This window comes from Rhea americana, unplaced genomic scaffold (genome assembly GCF_003343005.1).
Source record: "Rhea americana isolate MKP2758 unplaced genomic scaffold, rheAme1 scaffold_87, whole genome shotgun sequence".
Taxonomy (NCBI): Eukaryota; Metazoa; Chordata; class Aves; order Rheiformes; family Rheidae; genus Rhea; species Rhea americana.
The window spans coordinates 2,056,753-2,077,147 of NW_028187055.1; the positions used below are offsets into that span (position 1 = coordinate 2,056,753).

A 20,395-nucleotide genomic window follows, 5' to 3' on the forward strand; every position below is an offset into this window, starting at 1 on the left:
CACTGATGTCTATTTAGCATTGCCCCCTGGGGCCATTACACAGGGCSGTCAGAACCACCCAGGTTCCTGGAGGATGCTTCCATATCACAGCAGGAGTGTCATACAGCCGTGGTACTGCTGCTGCTCAGACACCCAGAAGGGATCACATGTGCAGATCTCTTCCTCAGGAGGAACACACAGGAGTCACTCGCACTAATGGATATTTAACTTGATATAATTACAATCTATTTGTTGTAAGCAGTACAGAGACCGAGTTGGCAAATGTCACACAACGCTGGATGCATGCAAAGTAACAGTACATTACCCGAAGAAAAGCTAATTACTTGCAAGGACTGACAGAAAATTGAATCACACTAACAGATCATTTTGTAGTTTGCTTCATGCCAGCCATTTTTCATTCACAAACTGCAAGAACAACTTCAAAAAAATAACCAAAAGTAATCACATTTTGCAGGACTGTTACACAAAGTCATCCATGATCTTGCTCAATCCTTTTCTTTCTTTTCAGAATTGTATTTATAGGAGAGAAATCAAGAGATAGACAAACCTACTTGTGAATGAGCTATGATATGATGCAGCAGATGTGATGTCTATATTTCACATAACTTTAAAGCATAGAGTACTAAAGTACACAGCCCTTGACCCAAAAAGAGCACAGAGTAAAGCAATAGTAAACATACTTTAAATTCAGACGTGAATGGAGAAAAGCAACGAGGTGCTCCCTGGAAGGTGTATTTCTAGTTCACAAAACCTTTCAACTGCAGTATCAAAAGTATCCACTGGGTGGGCTCTTGTGCCTACAATGAAGCTGCTTTTTCCACGTCCAAGAATCAGTGCCTGCTTTTCATTTCGCTCATAGTGTCASAAAGTATTCAGAACTATGGAAACGCCTGGACTACATTCTTTACATTTTAAACACTATGACATAACGAGATGCAAATGGATAGGCCTTGGCTACCCTATATCAGTTTTGCCCATAAAATGAACTTAAAGTCCCGCTGATGCAAATTCCTRAAATAAACTGATTTCAGAGAGTTTGCAGCCATAGACTTGGACAGATTTTAATCTATATTACAACATGGTAACTTTCTGATATTAGCAAAGCCTAGGAAACTTCTTCTTAATCAATACACTGGAATATATAATCCAGTCATCGGATTAGAAAAGATGACACTTAATTCTCTTACCTTTTTTGTACACACATATCTAAATGCTCTCTGCAGCCTTGCAAGTGACACAGATCTATTATGTGAAATATTCTGCCTGTTATAATGGTTGGTGTAAGTAACAACACAATGCAAAAGGCCATCTCTAACTTACTAGACTTTTCCCCCTCTTCTACATAACCTTAGTACAACTTCAAAATATTTCTGGAATTTCTTCGGAATCTTGTATAAGGAGACTACAAAGAGCCAAATTCAGTATTCATATAATGAGATCACTTGGCCTGAACTTGATAGAAAGATTATAAACTGCATGTATAAAGACTAGAAAAGAATTGGAGCATTTTCCTTTTCTTGTTCTGCCTTTCATACATAATGGACAGATATACAACATGCCACACACTAGATGTTTACATTGGAAAGTAACCTCTATGATATCAGTCAGAAAAATTGTTCCTGAGTCACTGAATTCATTCCTTTGACTCCAGTCTCAGGCAAGGATAATTCCAATTCCACTTTTAAAGTGATTAAGCTTCATCTTAAAGCTAACTAAGCTATTTTTTTTCCCTCTTGATGACTAGCGGCATGAATGGACAAAGGATGTGGCAGATAAGCAATAGGCAACACAGCGCTGGGAATCATGTCTGAAATGTGGACAAAAATTCCAGAGCATTTTTGCATCTTGATTGTTCTGTCTAATCTGAAGTATCACAAGCAAGCAAYAATTTGCCACAATCATTGCCCAAGCATCTCATTAGCTTCTTTAGATGCAACTGTTTCCAAATGAGAATGAAAAGTTGGCATGAGGTTAATAAAGAGATTAACTAGAAGCAGTATCTGAGAAGAGCAAGACACAGTATCCTTGAAAATTGCAGTGGGGAATCTAGGAAGTAGTAAAAGGGAAAAAAAGAAAATAAATATATTTGTCTTTAATGGGAAACTATGCCTAAGAAATGTCTGCAAAAAGTAAAAAGCAAACAGGACAAAATATATTACAAATTCTTTAGAATACACATACATGGGAAAGCTCTTTCTGTTTACACACTTTCTCTTGATTAAATCATTGAGTTACTCTAGGCTCTTCTTTTATTCACAAAACTATCCTCTATTTTTATATTATGACATTTTTCYGCCTCTGGTTTACGATGTGACCTAATAAACTCACTGCACACTGATGCAGTAAAGCGTCTGTGTGTAGTACTTGAAACATTTTCTTTTTGATTAATGGCATAAATGAGAAAATACATTTGGATTCCACCGTAGGCTCAGTACTCTGCAGGAGAATTTCACTGCCTAAAGTATATGTTCAAATGTATGTCAGATCTTGTGATGCTTCTCAGTTGCTTAACTTCACCACAGGAAATCAGAAAGAAATATTTATATGTTAAAGTATATTTTTAAAGTATATTTGAACAACGCTTGAAAGTTTCCTGAGCCTCTAGCTGGAAAAGAGGAGATTAATTTGTGCCCTGTGAAAGATAACAGAAGTGTACTGTATTTTTGTAGACAACCAAAGCTAATGGTTGTGATATAAGGTGATGAAACCAGTCAAACAGAACAATAATTCCTAATGAACCATCTTTGCATTTCATTAGCTTGGGTGCCAAGACAGTTCATACTGATTGATTTTTTTTTCTTAACTCTCATAATGAATTAAGTAATTAGGAAAATAAGGGCTAGCAGCCTAATACAACTTGAGGATGTGCAAAACAGTTTTTGGCTGAAGTCAATGAGAAAAGTGTGGGCTCAGCACCTCCCAGCACTGCGGGCTGGTCATGGTCCTGGCTTGAACCTGACCACAGAGGCAGATACTGTGCCAAGCTTCTCCACATCTTTGTGCTARGGAATCTCACTCCTGACCCTTGAAGTCTTCTGCTATTCCAGGTCTGAACTGTCACTAGTGAGGTGCAATGTTGTGATGTGCTCACACAGCAATGAAGATGAGAACAAGCATGTTATCATGTTCTAAACAATAATTCAAATATTTCAGCAATTTAATTGGATAGGAGTGGATATATTCTTTCCAGGTTTATTTTTACTATCCTTTATGTAGCTTGCTTTAATTTAACATCTACTAATTAATTTTCATCAGGTTTAATTCTCAGCTAAAATGAAACTAGAAATATAGCTTTCTTTAGGAATATAGGACTGCAAAGTAAAATAATCACATTTTAATACATACAGGAAGCATTTTTTTTCTGATGCAGAAGTTTTTCTAGGGAAAATTACTATGGAACACAGAAACACTTTGATTCATATTTTACAGTGGATGGGATGCAATTAACTCAGTTAGCCTGAAGATCCTTGAAGTTTAAAATAAAACTAGGTTTGAATTTTGCAGCTGCCAACTGATGATCATTATAAAGTATAAAACATCCTGATCTCAAAGCATCTAGGCTTTTACCTTTTACTGAATTGAACCTTTCTGGGTCAATTCTATTCTGAAGATGTGCATGCATAGGTATGTATGTATATATGTAGGTATATGTGTACACACACACAGACACACACGCACAAATACATATTTACCAGAAATGTCCACCTTTTCATTCCCAGCAAAATGAGYAGGATATTTGAAACTTCAAAGGCTGAAAAACTATATGCAAAATCTTTCCACTGCCTAAATGCCATGTGGAAATCTCTTGGAAAGACAAAGCTTTATTCCCTGCAAGTGCCTCCTATGAGATTGCTGGGAAAATGAAGGATAGTGTGAATGTCATGGAACTTGCATTTACTTCATTAGCTTGCTTTCACTTAGTACTTTTTAACTATTACTCTTTCATAGTCTCTTTCTTCTTATCAGAAATTCTACAGTTTCAAAGCAACAGACATCTGCATGCAAAAGGTAGAGTAGCACTTGCTGWCAATAGCAACTGTTTCCAGACTAAAGGGAAGAGTGTGGGCTTCTTACATATCTCAAAATTAAGTTTCAGGCAGATCTAATGATGAGCAACCACAAGGTAATTCAGGTGGCTGAAAGATCATTTCTGTAGAGCTAGACTTCTGCCAGATCAGACAGTTGAACTGGGCTACTCTGCAGYTATATAATTACCAGAACTGAGATAAAAGAAGCAATGCAAGCATATGGCTGGGGTGAAAATGGGGCCAGGAATGTTTCCATTTAGATCACCTTATCTATAATAYCAAATTGCATCTTTAAGGTGCAGATATGTGATACAGCTGAGCCTGRCCTTGCAACACTCCCCCTGCAACATTTTTAGTAGTGTGTCCAGTTGTATCTTGGGGCACCCTGACTTTCTAAATCTGCCTGAAAATTAACTCAACAAAGTGAACAGTTACCTGTTCTGTTAGCGAGTCGAGTCAGCTCATGAGGCAGTGAGACACATTTGTACAGGAGGGGATTAGACCATGCAGCCAAGAGCATGAGGGAAATGGGGAGGAGGAGGGAATAGGACGCCTCTTAGAGCAGCAATAGTTTAGCTCAGCTACGTCACCAAACCAGACCTGAAGAATCTGTGCTTTGTCCTTGGCCCAAAGTTAGGCATAACTAAGATATGTTTTCAGAACTATAGTTGAAACAGAAATGATCCATGTACAGAACTTTACAGWCATGAAATAATAATATCTCATGTTCTTTGGGGAATAGAGGCCAAGATCCAGATTTTAAAGAATAATGTGTAAAAAAATCTGTGCAGCTCTACTAGTGCCTTAACTGTTAGGCAGACAGCTTAGATCCAAGCTGTAGGGAGATACTTTGACRCCTGAGTTTTCCGCTGCCATCTGCGTCCCTCTTTCAGCTGCTCCCTTCACCACCACCTCCCTCTCTCTCAGGATTTTTCCTGACATTGCTTTGGCAGACCTGCAGTTTTTCCTCCTAGGTGGCAGCAGCAGCAGCTGGTGACAGACACCCGTATTCATGCCTAACTAGTAGTCCCTACAGAGGCATGCCTAAATAACTGGTCCTCTTGCCCTTCCCTACTTCCTGCCTTAGGAATTTCAAGATGAGCACTCTGAACTGGTCAGAAACAGCTTCTGAAAGCATTTGTGTAARACTGGATTAGAAGGGATTAGAGTTTACAGTTCTCATTTGCTGGACAGCCTTTCCTACTTGCTACATTCCCAAGAAACATGTTGCATCCCCAATGCCTCAAAAGGAAACTTTGTATAGGTAAAAGGACAGGGGCAGAGGGGGAGAAGAAAGAAAAAATGTAAAAAGGATGGCAACAGACAGCTTCTACCAGTGAAGAAATGGGAAGGCAGAGAGGAAGCAAAATACACAACAGATAGGGCTAGTGATAATGATTCTGCCTCTGGGACTCTATTTAGAGATGAAAGTTTTTGCTCTTTTTTCCTACATTTCCCTCTCCACTGCCAGTCTCTAGAAAGCTATTGTAATTTCAGTRATGGTTTTATCTTTCCATTTCTTTTAGTCTATCATAAACTTAGAAAATATATTTCAAGCACTGCTCTGTTATAAAGAGGATGCCTGTGCTAAACATGCAGAAGGTGAGAAAAGCAGCAAGTTGGGTGCAGCTGTGTTCTTTCCTTGCTGCCCTGAGAGGTAATATTTAATCATGTCACTAGATGCATCTTTCTTTTTAATGATTTGTACTGGGAGAGATTTATCATGATAAAGCTGGACATGATGGTACAGAACACACATCCCAGAATTCAGCAACACTGAACCTTCCCCTTATCAAATTCATTTACTAATAGAATGTGCCCCAGAGCAGCTTACAAAAGGTGCACATTATAATGAGTCTATTGAATTATTCTGTGCTATTTTTACTCACTTTGAGTAAATAGTTTACCCTTCATGTGGTTTCTTTAAACACAATTTATCTTACTGCTATGGGATTGCAAGTAACACAAGGTAATCGTCCATGCAAAAGAAAGAAAATGAATCTTTCTTGTATCTGACAGTAAACCCAAATCAGATAGGCATATTACACTGAGCTAAACTTTAAAATATAAATTTTCCCACTGACACCTGTGTATTGGCCCAAGAGGTGAGGTGAGGTGAGTGGGAATCAAAGGAGAACGAAGTTAACATASTCCCCTAACCAGACACATTGAACGTCTGCACCACGACTGAGGAAAGGATGTCAAGATCTTGCTCCCTGTACCGATCAAATCTCCAATATGGTCTTTGACCCCTCAGAAACACTAATGAAATCAAATATGTTAGAGGAAGGCCACAATAGCCTGTGGAGCTGTACTGTCCCCAGGAAGAAGGGACATGGAAATAACTTTCCGCCAGAGGGCTGGGAGACAGTTTATCATCCTGAGCACCCTTGTCTCACCCTGTACACACTGCCCTGGTTTGGGGTTGTAKTCGGGCTGCCTGCTGCAGCCTCTTCACTGGCTTTCTCCACTGGCTGCCGAGGGTGCCGGTCGTGGTGGTGCTGGGCAGGAGGCAGCTGGCTGCATCCCTGGGGAAGTGCATGGGCCCATGCAGTGAAGCCTGCTGTGGGCAGTGAATTCCCAGGCAGGGATGTGGCTGGGTCCACAATGCCTTCCGGTGGGGCTGACCCATCCTGCAGGAACAGGGGCACAGGCACAGTCCTCTGCATTATTAAATGGGTGCCTGAGTCACTTCTGTCTCTTCCTCCTGTTGGCTCAGAAGCCCCAGGAAGATAAAACTGCCCAAATTACTCCAGAATAAACAACTTTTTTGTCTCCATTTGACAGCATGAGAAGCTTTCTTTAGAAGGAGCCGTCCATCTCCGGGCTGCCTCCTTCAGAGTGCCAGGCAGCCACCTCCGTAAGGAAGGGTTCCCAGAGCAGCCCCGGCAGCCTTCAAAACCCCCTTTATTCTCGGGTGCGAAACTTAGCGGCAGAAAGGGGGGGGGCGCGGGGCCAGACGCTGCCAAGTAACTACATCAGTGGTGGCAGGGGGCCGCCTGGCACAGGGGAGAGCAGACAAAAGAAGGCGGAACTACGTGGCTTAAATTCACCAGGCGAGCTCGGGGCTCCGTAAGGACAGCACGGGCGCGGGGAGGGCGGAGGGACGCGACGGGGGGGAGCGGGTCCCTGCGGCGCGGCGGCGAGCGGCGGCGGGGCGGGGGGCGCCCGGCGGGGCACGCCGGCATGGAGCGGGGCAAGTGCGCGACGAGGGAGGCAGCGCGGCGCCCGCCGCCGCTCGCTCGGGGCTGCGCCGGCTGAGGCGCCCACCGGGCCCGGCCCYGGCCCCGGCGATGGGGGGCATCGCCGGCTTCAAGAGGCTGCGGCTTAAAATCTGGAGGCGCTGCTCCCTCGTGTTCTTCCTCTGCTGGGCTGCCTGCTGGGTGGTGGTGAGCGCCTTGCTTTTTCTCGTCCACAGGAGCGTCTTCTCGGAGCGCTGCACGGACGAGGGGAGCCGCCGCATCCTGGCGAGGCTGGTAGGTGCCCCGGCACGGCACGGCACGGCGCGGCGCGGGCGGGCGGGCAGAGCCCGCGGAGGCGCCGTCCGCAACCCCCGCCGCGGCCGCCGGCCAGCGGTAACGCGCAGCCCGCTAGCAGCGGCTCCAGGGGAGCCCGGTACCTGCCGGGGGCCGCGCTTCACCGCGCCCGAGGCACCGCCCCGCCGCCGCGGCGACCTCGCTGCCCTCGTTGCGGCCGTTACGGCCGTTGCCGCTGCAGCCGCGCCGCTCTCTGCCCGCGGGGCGAGCTCGGGGCGCCAGCTCAGCCGCGCACCGCTGCCCCAAGTGCCGAAAAATGTTTCGGAAGGGCCGGTGTCTGCACTGCACACGCTGAAATGGAAAGAAACGCTCCCCCCTCTCTCCCTCCCCGCCTGGGCTTTTCTTCGGCAAAATTCGTCGTTCAGAAATGCTGCGCGGTTCGGAGCGTGTCCTTCACGTCTGACAAGGGGCTGGCATTTAAACCACGATTATTCAAAATTCAAGAAAGCGTTTGGGAATGTGCATTAAAATCTCCCTAAAAGTAAGGAAAAATATTAAGAGGTTTAGAATTACGTAGTAAAGGCCGATTTCAGTACTTTGACAGGAGGAACAACATGGGTTAACGCTTCTGAGTTTCATTTTGTTGTTTAAGATACTTTAAGTGGAAAGCAAAGGGAAGAATTGTCATGGACACTAAACAATCCGCCACAGCAACCACTGGCCATAAATTTTCCTAAATTCTGCATGATAAGGGAAGAGTAATTATAACCCTCAGTCCTGACAGTATATTTTAAGCAGCAGTGAGATTTGCGTTTTTTACCTCAACAGTTAGCTCTGAAGCCAAGTACCGCTGAGTTCAGGATTACAGTGAAAAGAGTCAGTCTGTGTGTTGCTAGGAAGAGCGCAGAAATGTGGAACTGAAAGGAACCACCAAGATCAAGAAGTCCAGTCCCTTGCCATCACAGCAATCACAAGTAAATAGATGAAGAGAGATGTATCGCCTGCCCACATTTTAGAAATCATTAGACATGACTTCAAAGGCCCAGGCAGGGATTAGCTTTCAGGCACAAGAGAGGAAACTTGTCTCTGTCAGTGTGTGACAAGATTGTACCATGATCTGAAGGGTCAATTCAGAGCTTTCTTCCAAGATACACTGGTTAAAAATGCTGTGTTTATCTGATTCCACAGGCRAGTCTGCAATAGTAACGTTAAGATTTGCAAGCAACAGCTTTGCCCAATGACATATAAACAGATTGTGGTTCTGGTGGAAGTATTAGAAAGGAAATAGCTCTTTAGGCRTCATCTGAGCACTGCATGGGTTTCACGGCTATAGCAAATGCAATCTGTCTACAAAATAAAGAATCTGATAGCTAGAGTCTCAAAAGTTTTGTAAAACAAAATCCAACTTCCAAAAAAGCCTTCCCTAGCCATCTATAATATTTTCAGTAGAAGAAAGGATGAAGATAAACTCTTTCAAGTAAGTGGGTGAAAATTGCATGGCTATGTACTCTTCCATGGCATGTGTAAGGGATTATTTCCTTCTTCTTAGAAGGTGTACAGCTGTGCAGAAGATATGTACTGCACTAGGAGGGCTAAAGTACCACTGGGCATTTTGCAGAGGTGAACTTCAGTTCTCTAGAAGACCACTTAGTGTTTCCTAATAGCAGTCTCATTTTCGTCTACTTCAACCCTGCTAAATCATATTGTGAACACTTTCTGTGTTCTCTAAAGTAATTAATTAATTTTGATGCCTTCCAAAACCTAGATCAGTATTGTATTTATATTGGAGGAATACTTCGTAACAAGTCAGGACTTAATCTCAGGCCTGATCCCCACACAAAGTGATACAGTAAACAAGTTAACCCCGTCTAAACCCTAGTAGACATTTATATGTGAATTTAAACATAGCCAGCCTTTTAAATTTGTCTTGGTAAGTGCACTAATGATTTTTAAAATAATGTAGCAAGTTTGAAACAGAAACAGATGACCGAATCCAAATAATTTTTGTGTTTACATTTTTGTTGTAGTATAGCTGCTTTTCCAAAAGGCATTTGGCTTAGTATCACATTCATACTTTGGTTTAAAAAATCTGGCATTTTGTGGCATTAAAGGGGCATAGACATTAGGTAGATTTCAAAGTCTTTCATTGACTGATCTCAAAATACAATCATTAATGTAGGGATGTCAGTGTTAAGGACTGTATCTAGAGGATTTTGGGGGGGAATTGATTCTTCATCTTACCAGCAGTCCTGATGATGCCAAATCTTACCTGGTAAAGTTTGCAGTTAGTGCAAAGGTTGCTGGGTTAATAAATAACAGAGAGATCATCTTTTTGTTGCAAATAATCTGTATCATCTGGTTGGATGGTTTCAGTCCACAAAAATGTGTTTTAATACAATAAAATACAAGTTAATACACTGGGAAACAAAGACTACAAGCTATGCCAATAGGATGGAAAATTGTCCTGGAGAATTGTGTGACTTTGGGAAGGATGAAGGGAGCAAGTAATTGCTTCAACATGAACTAGCAGTGCAAGCTGTGCCTCAAAGGCTAATTTCATCTCTGAATGAATTCAAAAATAAGAGTTAGGGAAGTGATGTTGCTTGGTTTTGCAGCACTGGAACACAGCATTCAGTTCTGATGTCTATGCTTCTGAGACTGTTCAGGGAGGAAACGAAGAAGTGAGGAAGGAACAAAACACAGAAATGATCTGGGGGCTGGAAGAATAGAAGTTACAGGGAGAGGGCTGAGAAGCTAAGCTTACTCAGTGTGTTACGCTTATGGCAAAGCATGAAATAGTAAAAATTGGGATACTGTGGGATCTGTTGAGGAGGTGAAGTTGAAGTCAGGCTTTGCTGAACTTCCAGGTTATAGTGAACAAAAAAACCCTAAGTTTTTAAAAGTAGTGAAACTTCTGTGAGTAGAGAAGCTCTCAAAAATTACTCAGATTGTTTTGGATTTTTTATTATTATTATTTAATGAAGCCTTTTTGAAATTCATACTTGCATCTGTGACTAGGAGCAGATGTCACTTCTTGAAGTTTAATTTGCATTTCCTCACTGTGCTACTAAGACTCCTTGGTCAATTTCCATTTCGCAGATCACAGTTTCCAAAACGTGCAATTTCAGTAAAGAAAAACCAGATCTGAAGACTCTATGTTTGTCAGATATTAAGTTAATCAAAGATCTACTGGTTCAAATGGAAGAGCAGACAATTCTAAATATATTCTTTACCAGGTTCAGAATTGGCTCAGCTCCTATGTCTGGGAAATGTGAGTGAGACATTTTTTTTTCCACAGCTACTTTTTCTCACCAACGCCCTTAAGGATGGCACGATGGCAACAAAAGAAACCAAGCTGCGTGTTCTCATGCTTGACTACAGGTCTTCTAGGCATGTGTTTTTCTAGATGAAAGGGGTACATGCATATAGGCCCTCTGTGAGAGGACATGGTCTATCATGGACCACAGTAAAATTATCCACAGGGGCCAGTGTTTGCCTTTGTGGATCTAATTACAGGACTGAGATGTCCTGAGATCTTAATGTAGCAGAACAAGTATTAAATTGTGGCCTTCACAATCAGAAAGCAATGATTTTAAATGTGATTGTACTTAAGCTCTAAAACAACTCCCCCCACACACACCAAAAAAAATTTCTTCTGTTCAATACCTTCTTTCTAAAATAGTTTAAAAGCTCAAGATACTAAGAACTACTTCCATTCAGAACATTATGTTTCTTTCTGAAGTCTGGACAGCCCAGAGAACCCGCGTAACCATCCTGACGTGCATGTGGATGCAAATGTGTGTGTGTTTCAAATGTGTGTGTGACCCTGGACTCAGAGTCACAATGTGCACGRTCAGGGTTTGCCTACCTCGTTCCCTTGCTGTTACTGAACATTGTCTTTCTGGCTATGAGAGCATTGAAATACACATTTTTTTGCCTCTCTGAACTGCCCTCTGTGAGCTATTTTAGCTGATTTATCACCATTTCTTACACTGTTCCTGAATTTAAGATTTAATCCTGCACCTATCCCCAGTGGGCTTTTTAAGGCTGAACTCTGAATATTACCTAGCATCAGAAAGCATTTCCCTGGTGCACACGTCACCTGTATGTAAGAAAATACATCATCACCTGAATTTCTATGCTCATGCTCGCTGAGTATGTAATAGCAAGTCACAAATGAGGTGAGGGTCAGGCAGCCATTGCAAATAATCTGCAAAGAGAGGGAGCTGCTTATTTGTTTAAATAAAACTTCAAATGCCAGAAAGCAATGAAGAAGGCTGACACTGTCAAGTCGCCTCCCAGGTGTTTGGCTTTCTACACCACCACAGTCTATTCTCCTTCCACCAGAGACCTCTGATCATCCTCTCTACAGATTTGCCCAGAGCAGTCCCTGCAGCTGCACTTCTGAATGCCCATAGGAATATATTGACTGCCTACAGTTTGGAAGTAATGGTGTGGAAATGATTAAGGATTGAGGGAACAATTGATGGGGGAATCCTTGCAGTTCTTTTATGAATTTACAGTGACCACTTAACTATCAAGCAGCAGTTCCTGTGTTTCCATGGACTGTTTTTTTTTCCAATTAAAAGATTAACTATTTAAGTATTTCATACTAAAATGTTACAGGGACTTCTGTTAAGTATATACATAAACTAGAAAAGTTTACAGAATTTAGATATTTAAATTAGATATTTAAAAATTCTGGAAGTTCTTAGCCCAAACGGCATTGAGTGCAATCTCTTTGTTTTCTAGTAGTGGAGAAGGAGCTTCTTACTGCTTCATTCAGGGCATATTGAGTGTAAAGTGGAAATATGTAGATTGCTGAGGGACTTAGCAATCCATCTATCCATGAATTCCTCTAGTTTAAGTGGGGATGTTTAAGTTACACTGCTGTGAATCTTCCAGAAGAATTCTGACTTAAATTGGAAATTACCTCCTGTGCCTTAAAGCACTGCAGACCAGAATCTCATTGCAGCTAAGTGTGTTGAAGGCCTAGCTCACCAAATTTGCATGTGGCAAGAACWTAGAATAGGTCATGTAGTCCATTTCCAAGCCCTAACAAAAGAAAAAAACAGTCCCACTAGCATCCCAAAAATCCATGCTGTAAAGCAAGAATCCCCATGTATCCCTAGAGCCTTCTGAAAAAAAACATTGTGCCAGCTGGTAGCTGTACACAAACAAGCTGTGCGCTTATGGTACCACAGCTGCAGCCTTCTGAGCTTAGAACTGTTACTGATTATCTGTCTTTCTTCTAAGTGGTCCAGGGGCATCTAGTCTTGCTATGAATATTCTGTTCTTTCACTCTAGTGTCTGGACTACAGCAGCGGAGCCCTGACTGGTGACCTCTGTGAAGACTTGTGTGTGGCACAGAAGCTGGTGTACAAACACTGCCTTTACTATGACAGAGGTAAGAAGGTCATCCAGGCTGACTGGAGAGGCCAGCCCATCATCCTGAAATCCAAAAAGGAAATCTTCTCCAGCTACCAGCATCTCAATATGCTAGAGGAGGTGGAAACACAGGATATTCCTGAAACAGAGCTTCTGCTGATGGTAGCCCTGGAGGTCAAAAATGTCCTGGGGCTGGAAGTATCTAACAATACCGTGGGGCCCCTGTGGACAAGGAGGAAGGGGCCACATTGGAAAGCGCAGGTGGCCAGCATGTGGTCCTTGCTCCAGCAGGAAGAATATATCTACTTCAGTTTACTGCAAGACTTCAGCAAACACGTGCTACGAATTATTGGCTCCTGTGGACATTTCTATGCTGTGGAGTATCTCACAGCTGGACATGCCTGGCACAAAACTCTTTTTCCCTTGGAAAATATAGTTGGTCCCTCCCTTGCTGGCAGCCAAAGCAGAGTGAGAGCCATCATAGACATTGCACTCAGCTTTCTGGATATGGTGCAGCATTTTGATAATGATTTTTCTCATCGACTTCACTTATGTGACATTAAACCAGAAAATTTTGCTATCAGGCACGATCTCACGGTAAGTTGGGGATTGTTGCAGCAATATGAGATCAAATTCTAGTCTGAAAAGTGGCTGTGTAAAAATCATACTTCCCTCTTCACATAGATCTTGACCAAGTTCTTTCAAAAACAACTCATTTTAAAAAGGGGCATGGGAGCTATACTGTTTTTCCTCTTTATAATAATCTGCAGTCATAGGTCAGAGTGCTGGACCCTGCTGCTTGTTTTGAGAAGAACTTACTTTTATTTACTTTTATTTTATTTACTTTTGAATTGTTTCACCTGCTGAAATACTCTGAGACTGACAAGGTCCGTTGGATGTGACAGAAGTTGCCTCCTGAAGGCAAGGAGGTCTCAAAAGCTGTCGGTGCACCACAGCATTTATTTCCAGTAGTGATGCTGAAAGGAGAAACTTTGAATTTCAAAGCTAAAGCTGAATTCTCTGGTTTGACGTGAGAGGACCCCACACACACACACAGAACACACACATCTTTTCGCTTTAGTGTGGAGCTCATTTGGTCTGGAAATCATTAAAGGACAATGACATGAAACTCCCTGGTAGTTGACTTTTCATTGTACAGCTGTACCCCAAAATTTAATATTTTTAAATAATGATATGGCCCACCACTGTATTGCTGAATATATCTTGCATTCACTCTGCAGACAGAAATTCCACTGATTTCAGTGGGAATAATGTGTATGGACTGAAGCCACTATGTAATAAGCATTTGAACCAGACTCAAAATTTGTAGTGACATCAGTGGAGTTTCTGCACTCTAAGTGAATGTAAAATATCTTCAGGAACTTAAATAATAGCTAGTACTCACTGATTATTAATATAGTACTTGTATCTTCAGAGTACAGGACAAGTATTACTTAAACATGTAGCCATTAAGAGCAATTAGAGTGCTTCCCCTTTGCCCGTCCATTCACTTACATTGTTTATTCAGGTGCAGTACAGCAGTTGAACAGGGAATAGGTGGGGAACTATAGCAAGAAACTAAAAAAGGCATACCAGCGTTAAGGCAAAGTGAGATATGACAGAGGTTCTTCAAGACAGGCTTTGCTTATCTTTCTCGGTTACACAGGGCTATTACTGGACATGGCAGAGCACACATTAGAACATCTGTTTTACTACCTACTCAGAGGAGAAGAGATTTCATTCAGGAGAAAAGGAAGAATATTGGATGCATCTCCCATTACAATTCCTTTTGATGAGGTGCAGTTCTCCAGGATCCTCCCGTGACTTCTAGGTCCACAGAGCCAGCAGTCACCCTATGGTACAGGAACGCATTCTACTTTAGTATTTTCTAGGAGAATGAACAATAGAAAAATGTGAGATGCTACTTCTCTCCCTCATGGGTGTACTGGCTGTACATTACATACAGCCAGCTAGGCGAGGTATCTCCTGCTATCCAGCAATGGGTGGAAAACTAGGAGATAAACAGTCAGAAGGAGGAAGGGGGAAACAAATATTGCTTCTGATCAGTGAAGATGGAAGGAGAATAAGAAGTAGTCACTCCAGGCTGTTTTACCAATCAGTTCCAGAGCAGTAATAGGAGAACGGCAACTTCCCTTCTCTTCCTCCATTTATTTTAAGCATTTTTTTCACTTGTTTGTTTCTTGTACTCTGTTTAGAATAATAATAAAAACAAAATCCAGAATAGTTCCACTCTTCCTAATCCTACCTAAATAAATGATACTACCAGTGCACACAGAAATGTGTCTGGAGTGCAACAGTTTTACTGTAAGAATCATTTCCAAATGATAGGGCTGGCTCCCCAGCCCTCACTCCAGCTTTCAATGCTAATGCAGTGCAGAGGGGAGGAAATGATGCCATAGCAGATCACCAAGGGGAACATTAAGCTGCCATGGAGCCATGTAAGGGGCAGAACTGGGAGGAAATCCAGGTAGATACGCTGTATTCCAGGAGGGCTTCCCATTTTAACAGCACCTCAGAGAGAATTATAAAGATTACAGCACCTTTAATATGAACTTTAAATTAGATTAGAAGCCAAATTATTTCCTTCTTGGATTTCCTCAAGACTCCATACAGTCATCATCATTTACCATTGTAACAAAACTCACCAAGTAATCATTTACAGGTGGAGTATCACTCACATCTTTACAGCGTCTGGCTGAATATCCACACATTTTTGTAATGGGTGATCTTCAGTGAAACCACTGAACCCTTTGGCAGCTGCATTTTAAAAGCCAGGGCTGTTTCAGGTAGCAGAACAATCATTCAGATTTCCAAAAGTGCTCAGGGTCAGCAGAGGCCTCATCTTAATGCCCAGGATCTTGGGGAATGCTACATCCCTTTTATTGTCTCTTTACCCTGTTCCTGCCCCAAATACACCAAAGCCAGACACGAGGMTCTCCAAAGAATTTATCAGCAAAACTGCAGAAAACCTAAGAAGGAAAGAAAAAAATTTGCCTATCCAAATGCCTGAAATTCCCCAAGCTATGTCATGATTATCAAGCTCTCCAAAAAGCTTAAAAATATTTGAATTTTTAAGATATGCCTTATCACTTTAAGATTTTCCCTGGGGCGGGGGAGAGGATGGAGAAGTAAAATAAAATAAAGATTAGACCTTGCTTTTTCCTTTGCCTGAAGAAGGTTTGTTTGGCCTTCTACCAGACCAGACATCTTTAGTTCCTGGGATTGATCCAGCTGCTGCTCCAGCCGCACAGTTCAGCTTCCCATATTATTTGGGAGGTTGAATCTTAAAAATGAGACTGTCATTTGAGCCCAAGTAAATCTGCTTTGCACAGGTCGCAAACATTTCTCTCCATACAAATTTACTTCAGCTGCTGCAAGATAGAGTCTATGAGTTGAGGTACTGATTGTTAAATGTTAAACATCATACCTGAATGTGCGTTGATTACTGCATTCATAGCACTAAAGGGAGACTTTTCACTTCATTCATCCACAGTTTTTTCTCATATCAAGCAACTGCATCCTGTTGCTGCCTTTCTTTCTTTCCCTGGTCATTTCTGTGATTTTCTTAAGTGAAGTATTCATGGGTGGAGTGACACTGATAGAAATGAGACTACAGCCCTTCACTCACAGAATGGTTTTAAATCCAGCACAGGCAGCAACTATGCAGTCCTGTCGTTCAGTATTTTGTGAACTTATATAAGGACAAGAAAAAGTTCCTTCAGTCCTCACTCATCTGCTGAGACCAGCTACTGACTGGATCCTATTAAGAACCATATTTATGGGCAAGCAGAGTAAGGACCATGCATAATAAATGAATAAATGAATGTAGCAAATAGGAGTTGGCAAAGCCAGTCCCAACCTCAGGAAGTTATTTCTCCAGCTGAACAGATGCAGATCCATTGAATGAAATGGCAGGATTGGGAGAGCCTGTGCCAAGTGCAGATAGCTGTGCACATCACATTGCTCCTCTCYATAACATTAAAGTCAGGGCTGGCCAACAGTTAATCTGAGAGTCAGATTGTGAAATGATATTATCTGGCCCCTGGGTAATTCTCTACTATCATATAACTAAAAGATTGAGCTACCATCTACATAAACTACAACAGCAGGTAAATCAGTCCTCAAATTGTACAGTACTGGTTTAACAAGAATCCATCCAGTTGACTCCAGGGATTGTTCACAGATAATTTTGCCTTTCCTGGTGCCTTAAGCATTGTCTGTTAATAGTTAAAAAGTGCTATTCATAAGACTAATGCTGCTCAGTTAAGCAAAGGAAAGCTCTTGCACTGTGATCCCAGTTCTTTATTGGCAGATTCTCTCAGCACAGCATTTCCAAGAGAAAACAGCAAAAGAATGTTTGCTCAGAATGCTTGCCATCCCATAGTCTGTGCTGTGCCAGTTTTGATGAGTTGTTTTGCTCTGCAGGTTGTGGCCATTGATGTGGATATGGCCTTTTTTGAACCCAAAATGAGGGATATCCTTGAACAGAATTGTACAGCAGATGAAGATTGTAATTTTTTTGATTGCTTTTCAAAATGCAATCTGAAAATCAGAAAATGTGGAGCACAGAGAGCCAATAACAACTTACAAGTGAGTACACACAGCTGCTTTATACATCCATTTCTTTTAAAATCACATTAACACATTAACAACAAAATGTATAGTATGCACTAGAACACTGTGAGATGAAGATAGACACCTTTTCAAATGAGGCCATATGGTTGCCATTCTCATTCAGAAATCCTGTCTTGGGGCATATAGACAAATCTTGCTATTCACTAGCATTTATTTGCCTTATTTTCATGTGGCTACAGAGGCTGCCTGTCCAATGGCAAAGAGATGAGAGCAGAAAAAATAGAAGCACAGGGTTATCATTGCTGTCACTAGCAATGGCAAAGTCCAGGCTGTCTACCTGTAAACTGTAAGGGGTTCTGGCCATGCTTCTCCGCTATGTAAGTTATACGCAGATGTAGTGGGGAGAGGAGTACCACTGGGTACTTGGTCCTGGGAGGAGGTGGGTTGTAACTCACCTAAATTGTGCTGATGGCATGCAGAAAGGCAGAAGGAGCGCAGCTCGGCTGTCTTTKGCCTGTTTCTCTCATCCCCTCACTCTCACCGCTTGTTATACAAGAGCAACCTGAGACAAAGGGGGGTTGCTCAGCTAGAGAATAGTCTTGGTAGAAGACTATGGTTCCTTTTCTATATCTTGCTCTTAGAATGGCTGGGGGCGTTTTGGATTTTGCTGAGGCAAGATACCTTGCTACAGTCCCAGAGAAGCRGCAGGCCATTAGTTACAGCTCCTAAAGGACAACAATCTGCTCTTTTTCCTTTCCTCAGGTCATTTGTGACAAAATATTCCGTCGCTGGTTTTCTCCAAATTTCAGACGACCCCTGGTTTCCTTCCCTCTGCAGTTGCAGTTGCAGAAGGCTGTGCATGAATGCGCAGAGCCAGCACATGAGGATGCTGCTGTGCACCAGAAAACTCTGAAATCTCTCTCTGAGTTATATCATCTGCTTCGAATCAGCCAACGTGAACTGCAAAGGGCAGAATAGATGCAAAGGGCAGAACTGCAAAGGCCTTGTCACAGCCCCTGTAAAGGAAGCTGTATAAGAGGCAGCTTGTGTTTTCTTTCTCCCTCGTCTTTCTTATCCATTGCRTTACTTTTACAGCACATAAATTGTTTTCCTGCTATGCAAATGAAATTCGTGGCTGCAGGTGCAGCATGTCCTGTCAATATCCTTTGAAGCATGAAATTGCTTTATGTTACCTGGATTCCATTCCTGTTTATTTTCCTGAGCTAGTGCTGGCGTTCTCCATCAACATTCAGCACGTCATCTGCTTACCCCAAGATCTGTCGTCGCTGCTCAGATAGCATCTGCCCGAGTGCTGTGCCCAAAGTGATGATGCATTTACATATGGATGGTGCTTTGAAGATGAAAAGTATAAGCGCAGAAAAACTAGTATCAATGATTTAAAACAGTGTGTGGGTGGGTGGGGGTAGCTATGTGAGTGGTGTCTCTTTCTATTGCACAGTAGAATGAGGGTTTTAAAAGCAAGGACAGAGTGCTCTGTATCAAAAGACAGCTTCGAATAGGGAAATCTATTGCCATAAGAGTGAAGAACTGCTTTTGTACAAGACTGTTTCTAGTGTCTCCAAATGCATTTTCTCTGGTATGTTGYATTATTTGTGCCATAGCAACCTTTCTGGGGAGAAACTGCATGAAGGTACTTAGGACTTTTCTGTAGGAATATAATTATACTTGTGTTTCATTCCCATGTGGATACTATTATTCCGCAATGAAGAGATATGAATAATGCCACTGAGTTTTCCCACGTGAACAAGCCCTCAGGCACTTGAACATCAGAACACTTGATAAGAAGCACTAGCTTGCCAGAGAGCCAAATGACACAGGAATGCCAACAATCTGTCCTTTGCACTGAACAGAATACCCAGACCTTGAGCTTTCTTACACAGTATTTTTTTGTAATGAACAAAAGGAAATTTTTAGAAGAATTCTTCATCYTGCAATCAGGGAGATCAATTATATAAATAAAAATTCTCAGATTAATATAAAAACATTTGCTTTGCCTTTGTAACTTGTGCAGCTGTGTCTGGAGAAACGTAAAAGGTCAGAAGATGTATGTTTTTAGGCCCAATATTGGTTAATACACCCATGAGCTTTATTTGGCATAAGACCGTAAAAACCTGACAGAAATAAACCAACACCCCATGACAGTCCTCAGTTCAGAAAGGATGCTTCAACCTTAAGATTGACAATATTGGTTTGTATGTGTGAGACATATAACACCTAGTGTTTTTCATCTTCATATTCCTCAGCTTTATGACAGTGTCCTGGAGCCTCTGAGCAGTAATTATTAAGATTTCTAACTCTGGGCATCAGTTGTTCTTTAAAGTGACAATAAAGACTGCTTGGCATCAAAAAATGTGAGCTGCTTATAAGACCTTGACACTAATCCAAGATAAGCTCAAATTTTCAAGCTACCATTAGATTTTTTTTTCACTTTGTAGTAAACTACCATAATTTAAAAAATAACTCACATTCTGAAAAAGCTCATTGAGAGAATAAGGTCAACTGTCTTGCCTGAGGCGGCAAGGAAAACAGATTGCTGCCAAGCCAGAGCTAGAATTCAGTAGTTCCTGACTTGTAAAGTTGTGTTCAGTCCACACTTCTCAAACCAGGAAGACAGAAAATACTTCAATATTTTAAGATCATCCTTTGCAAAACCAGGAAAATAAAACAGAGTAAGAAGGAACCCAAACTCCAGAATAAGCCCTGTTACAAAGTTGTGAAACTGATGGAGGAGAAAATTATCAACGATGTAACCAGATTATGGTAAGGGGTTGGGGACATATAAARTACTTTAGGTAGAGAAAAGACGCAAAGGGAATAGGTGAGAAACAGAAAAAACAAATTCAAAAATATGTCTTGGTTTATGATATAAGACTCTTCTGAAGAAAC

At 41.8% G+C, this 20,395-nt stretch overlaps 1 protein-coding gene across 1 annotated transcript; it reads left to right on the forward strand.

Annotated features, from left to right (window-relative positions):
- Positions 1–7,195: 7,195 nt before the first annotated feature.
- DIPK1C (divergent protein kinase domain 1C) lies at positions 7,196–19,491 on the forward strand. The gene is made up of 4 exons (XM_085323740.1): positions 7,196–7,504; positions 12,812–13,489; positions 17,339–17,503; positions 18,251–19,491. The coding sequence occupies exons 1-4, from the start codon at positions 7,322–7,324 to the stop codon at positions 18,464–18,466; spliced, it is 1,242 nt and encodes a 413-aa protein (XP_085179866.1). The 5' UTR covers positions 7,196–7,321; the 3' UTR covers positions 18,467–19,491.
- The last annotated feature ends 904 nt before the right edge of the window (positions 19,492–20,395 follow it).